General features: G+C 43.3%; 1 gene segment (V, D, J or C); it reads right to left on the bottom strand.

Moving 5' to 3' along the window:
- Positions 1–641: 641 nt before the first annotated feature.
- LOC137373143 (immunoglobulin lambda constant 1-like) overlaps positions 642–8,976 on the bottom strand; it is a 229,504-nt gene continuing 221,169 nt past the window's right edge. The window contains 1 exon segment of the C gene segment in view: positions 642–2,868. Within this exon segment, the coding sequence occupies positions 2,540–2,868 (329 nt within the window).

Genomic DNA, 8,976 nt, shown 5'->3' with positions numbered 1-8,976 from the left:
CGTTAACCGAATTAGAGTTTCACTTCAAGTTTAATAAATTTCAATCTTTCGTCTTTAAACCTAAGAAAACCTGTTTGTGCTGTTTTTTTTGCCTTATAATTGGAAAGCGGTGAACAAGGATTCACCCGGGGGGGGCGGGGGGGGGGGGGTGGGGAGGAGCTAAAAACAGGGTGTGTTTAAAATTAAACTATTTTACAGTAAGACCAGGTGAAGGCTGAGAGGGACCCCTAGACACCTTTCTCACCTGGTCATTACATCGGAGTATGTCAAGTGTGGCCTTACCAAGATTCTATACAAATTTAACATAATTTCTCTGGTTTTCAATTCTATCCGCTGGAAATAAATCCTCATGCTTGACTTGATTCTTTTATGTCCTTATTAACTGGCATCACAATGTTTAGTGATTAGTGTCTCTGTCCCCTCAGTTCCCCATGTTTTTAATCTTGTAATCACAAGGAATTCGAAATAAAACCATTCATTTTTAAATGATTGATAATTGGCTTTGAACTAAATTTTCTGCTGATGTGCTGGTGATTGATAGTTTATTGACAGGTCAACCAGCCAATTATTAGATCCACTTGCTGAAATGCAGCCAATCGACTGACAGGAAGGTGGGACATTTCTAAAACACTCCCGAGACATTTACTGAATATTCTTAATGTTTATTACCTTTTACAGATTTACATTTACAGAGAAAAGACTTGAATAAAGAGCCCAGCGAGAGGAAGCTGGAGAAGTTCACAGGGGGAATGAAGGTTTATTAAAACAGTTGTGGAGATTTTCTCAATAACATCAGAATCCTGTCGCTTTAAACAGAGACTAAACTTTAAATTGTAACTGCAGAGTGAGCAGGAAGGAGGTCTGGTTTACTGAGCGGCGACTTCTGAGGTTCACATTATTTTAGCTCAGCTGACAGTCTTCAGCATCTTAGTGAGGTTTTACTTGGCATCACGAGTCTACATTGTCCAATCAAACACTCCCAGGGCAGGTACAGTACGGGTTAGATACAGAGTAAAGCACCCTCTACGTTGTCCAATCAAACACTCCCAGGGCAGGTACAGTACGGGGTTAGATACAGAGTAAAGCTCCCTCTACGTTGTCCAATCAAACACTCCCAGGGCAGGTACAGTACGGGTTAGATACAGAGTAAAGCTCCCTCTGACTGTCCAATCAAACACTCCCAGGGCAGGTACAGTACGGGTTAGATACAGAGTAAAGCTCCCTCTGACTGTCCAATCAAACACTCCCAGGGCAGGTACAGTACGGGTTAGATACAGAGTAAAGCTCCCTCTACACTGTCCAATCAAACACTCCCAGGGCAGGTACAGTACGGGTTAGATACAGAGTAAAGCTGCCTCTACACTGTCCACATCAAACACTCCCAGGGCAGGTACAGTACGGGTTACATACAGAGTAAAGATCCCTCTACACTGTCCCCATTAAACACTCCCAGGGCAGGTACAGTACGGGTTAGATACAGAGTAAAGCTGCCTCTACACTGTCCACATCAAACACTCCCAGGGCAGGTACAGTACGGGTTAGATACAGAGTAAAGATCCCTCTACACTGTCCCCATTAAACACTCCCAGGGCAGGTACAGTACGGGTTAGATACAGAGTAAAGCTCCCTCTACGTTGTCCAATCAAACACTCCCAGGGCAGGTACAGTACGGGTTAGATACAGAGTAAAGCTCCCTCTACACTGTCCAATCAAACACTCCCAGGGCAGGTACAGTACGGGGTTAGATACAGAGTAAAGCTCCCTCTGCACTGTCCAATCAAACACTCCCAGGGCAGGTACAGTACGGGTTAGATACAGAGTAAAGCTCCCTCTACACTGTCCAATCAAACACTCCCAGGGCAGGTACAGTACGGGTTAGATACAGAGTAAAGCTCCCTCTACACTGTCCAATCAAACACTCCCAGGGCAGGTACAGTACGGGTTAGATACAGAGTAAAGCTCCCTCTACACTGTCCAATCAAACACTCCCAGGGCAGGTACAGTACGGGTTAGATACAGAGTAAAGCTCCCTCTACACTGTCCAATCAAACACTCCCAGGGCAGGTACAGTACGGGTTAGATACAGAGTAAAGCTGCCTCTACACTGTCCACATCAAACACTCCCAGGGCAGGTACAGTACGGGTTAGATACAGAGTAAAGATCCCTCTACACTGTCCCCATTAAACACTCCCAGGGCAGGTACAGTACGGGTTAGATACAGAGTAAAGCTGCCTCTACACTGTCCACATCAAACACTCCCAGGGCAGGTACAGTACGGGTTAGATACAGAGTAAAGATCCCTCTACACTGTCCCCATTAAACACTCCCAGGGCAGGTACAGTACGGGTTAGATGCAGAGTAAAGCTCCCTCTACACTGTCCCAATTTCGTGCCTTAACCCCTGATCCTCAGAAGTGTCTCAGACCCAGTCACGAGAAGGAAGAGAGTTGAAATTCCGTGCTGACAATGACCTTTATCCTCCCAGTTCACCCCTGTTATATTTAAAGTTGTGTCTCCTCTGCGGACTGTCTCTAACACTCTACACACATTCTGATCTGCTGACACTCTTACTGAGGGGAGAGGAGAGGGTCTCGTGGGTGAGGGCACAGGAGAAGCGGGCGTTGGACTCCCATTCGGACCCAGAGAGGGTCAGCAGGCTGCTGACACTGTAGGTGCTGTCCGAAGCTCGCAGGTAGTTGCTGGTCTGAACCCCGGCTGAAATGGCTGCACCATCCTTCTTCCACTCCACCCCCACTTCATCGGGATAGAAGTGATTGACAAGGCATACCAGGGTGGCAGTGCCCTTGGCCTTGACCTGCTCGAGGGAGGGGGGCAGCAGGGTCAGTGTGGGCTGAGACTTCTCTCGGCCTGAAAGAGAAGAGAAAGACTGTTAATCACTGCATGTTTGTGTGTTTTGTGTGTATTTATGTGTTCTAGGTATATATTTTTGTGTTCCCTGTGTACATTTAGGCATTCTCTATGTATACTTGTGTGTTCTTCATGTGTATTTGTGTGTTCTTTGTGTATATTTGTGTGTTCTCTTAGTATATTTGTGTGTTCTATGTGTATAGTGGTGTGTTCTCTCTGTATATTTGTGTGTTCTGTGTGTATATTGGTGTGTTCTCTCTGTATATTTCTATGTTCCGTTATTGGTGTGTTCTCTCTGTATATTTGTGTGTTCTGTCTCTATATTTGTATGTCCTGTATATATTTGCATAGTCTCTGTATATGTTTGTGTATTCTCTGTATATATTTGTGTGTTCAGTGTGTATATTGGTGTGTTCTCTGTATATATTTGTGTGTTCTCTGCATATATTTGTGTGTTCTGTGTGTATAATTATGTGTTCTGTGTGTATATTTGTGTGTTCTATGTGTATATTCTTCTTCTTCTTTGGCCTCCTTGTCTCGAGAGACAATGGGTAAGCGCCTGGAGGTGGTCAGTGGTTTGTGCAGCAGCACCTGGAGTGGCTATAAAGGCCAATTCTAGAGTGACAGACTCTTCCACGGGTGCTGCAGATAAAATGTGTATATTTATGCGTATGTTTCTGTAGGTGTTTCCGTGTTTGGATATGTCACATCAGATAACAGACAGCTGGGTTGATGAACTACGGCTGGTGTTGAATCATTAGAAATGAGCATCACTGATTCTTAATTTGCTTCTTTTTTGCCTCACTTGCTAAGTTTAGTCTAAAATACGATGACACTGGGTGGTTTGATGTTCTGATGGTTAAATTATGTTGGACTGCTCTTGGAAGTATGATATCGTAGGAATTACTGAAACATGGCTTAAAGAAGGGCAGGAATGGCAGCTCAATGATCCTGATACTGGGTTTTCAGATGGGATAGAGAGGGGGATAAAAAAGGAAGAGACCTTTTTCAAAAATATTACCTAAAATAAAAACTACTGGGAGCGTCAAGACCAAAATTCAGCATTTCTAAACCAAATACCTTCTAAATTGACAAGTGTCTCTGGTAGAATGCACACTTTGTATATATAATAAATAAAATACATGTATTGAATTTATGTATCAAAAGAAAAAAAGTCAAAATCAGAATAGGTTTCACTCTGAATTATTGTGTTTTTTTGATTTTTTAAAAATATAATTTTGTCAGTAAAGTCATCTTAAAACCCAACTTTAACTGCAGAATTAAGACAATTTTTGCAGCTATTGATTCTCGTAATAAAAAAGAAGTTTGTAATAGCAGAATAATTTATCATCTCAGTGATATTAGAAACAATAATGGTCACAAACATAAAAGCTGTTCCTCCAATGGAAGCTGTACCACTCAAACAAGTTCATTTAGACAATGATGATGCTTTTCATTTAAATAATCATTTGAAACTATAAAGTACAACATAATGATTAGCCTTTTATCCCCACAATAAAAACACAGTTTACTTTCCTTGACTGAATTTTTTCGGCCTTTTTCATGTTAATGTGATCCAACTGGAAAAGGTTGGCAGCTGTAAATGAGCTGTTAAAGAGTCACATGTGTCTCCGGAGCCGCAGGTTCCAGACTCCTGCTATAGACCCTCAAACAGTCAGAGGGAGAGAGAAGAGCAAATGTGTCGGCAAATTACTGAAAAGTGCAGAAACAACAGGCCAGTAATAGGAGGGGATTTCAACTTTCCAAATATTAACTGGGATAAATTCAGTATAAAAGGTGCAGAGGGCGCAGAATTCCTAAAATACATTCGGGAGAACTTTTCTCATCAGTAGAAAGACCAACAAGAGAAGATACAGTTCTGGACTTAGTTTTCAGGAATGAATCTGGGCAGGTGGAAGGGGATCAATGTGAGAGTGTTTTAGTGGCAGTGATTATAATTCAGTTAGATTTAGAGCAGTTATAGAAAAGGTTAAAGATGGACCAAGAGTAAAAGTTTTAAACTGGGGAAAGGCCAATTTTACTAAGCTGAGATGTGATTTGTCAGAATTAGACTGGAAACAGCTTTTTGTTAATTTTTTTTAAGTTGCTCATGGGATGTGGGTATCGCTGGCTAGGCCAGCATTTATTGTTCATCCCTAATTGTCCTTGAACTGAGGGGCATTTTAAGGGTCAACCAGATTGCTGTTGGTCTGGAGTCACATGTAGGCCAGACCAGGTAAGGACAGCAGATTTCCTTCCCGAAAGGACATTAGTGAACCAGATGGGTTTTTACAATGATTGACAATGGTTTCATGGTCACCATCAGATGAGCTTTTAATTCCAGATGTTTATTAATTGCATTCTAATGTTTTCATCTGACGTGGTGGGGTTCAAAGCTGTGTCCCTAAAGCATTAGTTTGGGTTCTTAAGTACGAGTCCAGTGATATTACCACTACGCCACCACTTCCCCAGTAGCCTGGAGGTAAATCAGTGTGAGAGCAGTGGGAGGCATTGAAGCAGGAGATAGTGAGGCCTCAGAACAAATAGTTCTCAAATAGAAAAACGGTGGGACTCCCAAATCTCGATTTCCCCCGGATGTCAAAGAGCATACGCAGTAGGATAAGGGACAAATGGGAAACTTATATCGGATACTGAGAAACTGCAGAAAGCCTAGAAGAGTAGAGAAAGTTCAGCAATGAAATTGAAAAGGAAATTAGGGAAGCAAAGAGAGGACATGAAAAAATATTGGCAAATAAAATCAAGGAAAATCCAAAGATGTTTAATAAATACATAAAGAGCAAGAGGATTACGAAGGAAAGAACAGCGACAATTAGAGTCCAAAAACCTAACCTGTGTGTGGAGGCGGAGGATATGGACATGTTTCTGAATGAATACTTTGTGCCTTTTTTCACAGAGAGTGACAAAGCAGACATTGTAGTTAAGGAGGAGGAGTGTGAAATCTTGGATGGGATAAACTTAGTGAGGGAGGAAATATTAAGGTGTTTCACATCCTTGAAAATGGATAAATCACCAGGCCCAGGTGAAATATATCCCAGGCTGCAAAGGAAGCAATGGAAGAAATAGCGGAGGCTCTGATCCTCATTTTCCAATTCTCTCTGGTTAAAGGCATGGTACCTGAGGACTGGAGGACTGCTAATGTTGTACTGTTGTTTAAAAAGGAAAGAATGGATGGACCAAGTAATTACAGATCAGTCAGCATAACCTCGGCAGTGGGAAAATTATTGGAAAAAGTTCTGAGAGACAGTAAAAACCATCATTTAGAGAAACACGGGATTAATTCAGGACAGTCAGCATGGATTTGTTAAGGGAAGTTTGTGTCTGACTAACGATTACATTTCTAGAAGAGGTTACAAGGAGTGTCAATGAGGGCAGCATGTTTGATATAGTCTACATGGATTTTAGCAAGGCCTTTGATAAGATCCCACATGGCAGATTGGTCAGAAAATTAAAAGCCCATGGGATCCATGGGAAATTGGATCCAAAATTGACTTAGTGACAGGAAGCAAAGGTTTATTGTCAATGGCTGTTATTGTTAGTGGAAGGCTGTTTTCAGTGGGGTTCTGCAGGGTTCATTACTGGGTTCCCTGCTGTTTATAATATATATCAATGATTTAGACTGATGATTAAGATGTTTGCAGATGATACAAACATTGGCCTTGTGGTTATCTGTGAGGAGGAGAGCTGTAGACTGGTCAGGTGGGCAGAAAATGGAGAATGGAATTTAATGTGGAGAAATGTGAGGTAATGCATTTGGGGAGGACAAACAAGGCAAAGCAATATACAATAAATGCTAGGATACTGAGAAGTGTAGAGGAACTGAGGGACCTTGGAGTACCTGTCCACAGATCTCTGAGGTAGCAGGACTGCTAGATGAGGTGGTTAAGAAGGCATATGGGATACTTGCCCTTACTGGCTGATGCCTAGAGTATAAGAACAAAGAGATTCCTCAGAGTTGTATAAAACACTAGTTAGTCCACAGCTAGAAAACTGTGTACAGTGCTGGTCACCACATTACAGGAAGGATGTGATCAAACAAGAGGGGGTACAGAGGAGATTTACGAGGATGTTGCCAGGAATGGAAAACTTTAGCAATGAGGAAAGATTGGAATGGCTGGGCTTGTTATCTTTGGAACGGAGGTGACTGAGGGGAAGATTTAATTGAGGTGTATAAAATTATGAGGGGCCTAGATAGAGTGGATAGGAAGGACCTATTTCCCGCAGCAGAGAGGTCAATAACCCAGCGGCATAGATTTAAATTAATTGGTGGAAGGATGAGAGGTGATTTGAGGAGTACTTTTTTCACCCAGAGGGTGTTGGGGGTCTGGAACTCACTGCCTGAAAGGGTGGTAGAGGCAGAAACACTCATTACATTTAAAAAACACTTGGATATGCACTTGAGGTGCTGAAACTTGCAGGAATAAGAACTGGAAAGTGGGATTAGGCTGGTTAGCTCATTTTCAGCTGGCATGGACACCATGGGCCGAATGGCCTCATCTGCACCACAAATCTTTCTATATTTCTCTGTTTAAACGTCTCTAATGAAGGTTAATCACCAATTCAGCACTGAAATGGTTAATAGTAAGAGTGTTTAAAGACTCAGTGTCCCTTTAAGACACTGTTAACCTGACAGGAAGCTCGAACTATAGATCAGTCTATCTGGAGGAAACAGGCTCAGTGTTAACAAATCTCAGATCACACACACATCCGGAGAACTTTCTCCGAGAACACTGGAGCAGACTTGCATTTTTTTAAAATTTATTCATGGGATAAATTGTCACTGGCTAGGCCAGCATTTATTGCCCATCCCTAATTGCCCTTTGAGAAGGTGGTGGTGAGCTGCCTTCTTGAACCGCTGCAGTCCATTTGAGGTAGGTATACCCACAGTGCTGTTAGGAAGGGAGTTCCAGGATTTTGGCCCAGCGACAGTGAAAGAACGGCGATATAGTTCCAAGTCAGGATGGTGTGTGACTTGGAGGGGAACTTGCAGATGGTGGTGTTCCCATGTATTTGCTGCCCTTATCCTTCTAGTTGGTAGAGGTCGCGGGTTTGGAAGGTGCTGTCTAAGGTGTCTTGGTGCGTTGCTGCAGTGCATCTTGTAGATGGTACACACTGCTGCCAATGTACGTCGGTGGTAGAGGGAGTGAATGTTTGTGGATGGGGTGTCAATCAAGCGGGCTGCTTTGTCCTGGATGGTGTCGAGCTTCTTGAGTGTTGTTGGAGATGCACCCATCCAGGCAAGTAGACAGCATTCCATCACAATCCTGACTTGTGCTTTGTAGATGGTGGACAGGCTTTGGGAAGTCATGAGGTGAGTTAATTGCTTCAGGATTCCTAGCCTCTGACCTGCTCTTGTAGCCACGGTATTTATATGGCTACTCCGGTTCAGTTTCTGGTCAATGGTAGCCCCTACGCTGTTGATAGTGGGGGTCTCACTTATCAACACACTTCAGAAAGGATTCATGTTGGGTGGCAGTGTAGAACGTTCTAGATTTCATTAAAAACCTTCCTGCCCAGCACTGGGGTGAGGTCAAGGGTGAGGCTATAATTAGTCTCAGTGGACTGGGGTCAGGCAGGGTCACTGCTCCGAATGATCCAATGACCCCTGGAAGGTGAGAGTATGCGGACAATTGGCGAGGGTCAGGATCAGGAGCCTCCAACCTCAAAGAATGACTTGCATTTCTATAGTGCCTGTTACCGGCAATAGTACTGAAGACCTGTGCTCCAGAACTTGCCACGCCACTTGCCAAGCTGTTCCAGTACAGCTACAACACTGGCATCTACCCTGCAATGTGGAAAATTGCCCAGGTATGTCCTGTACACAAAAAGCAGGACTAATCCAACCCGGCCAATTACCACCCCATCAGTCTACTCTCTATCATCAGTAAAGTGATGGAAGGTGTCATAAACAGTGCCATCAAGCGGCACTTGCTTAGCAATAACCTGCTCAGTGACGCTCAGTTTGGGTTCCGCCAGGGCCACTCAGCTCCTGACCTCATTACAGCCTTGGTTCAAACATGGACAAAAGGGCTGAACTCAAGAGGTGAGGTGAGAGTGACTGCCTTTGACAGCAAGGCAGCATTTGACCGA

This window comes from Heterodontus francisci, chromosome 8, assembly GCF_036365525.1.
Source record: "Heterodontus francisci isolate sHetFra1 chromosome 8, sHetFra1.hap1, whole genome shotgun sequence".
NCBI classification, from domain to species: domain Eukaryota; kingdom Metazoa; phylum Chordata; class Chondrichthyes; order Heterodontiformes; family Heterodontidae; genus Heterodontus; species Heterodontus francisci.
Note: the sequence above shows the minus strand (reverse complement) of the source record. Positions and strands in the feature narration are given on the sequence as shown.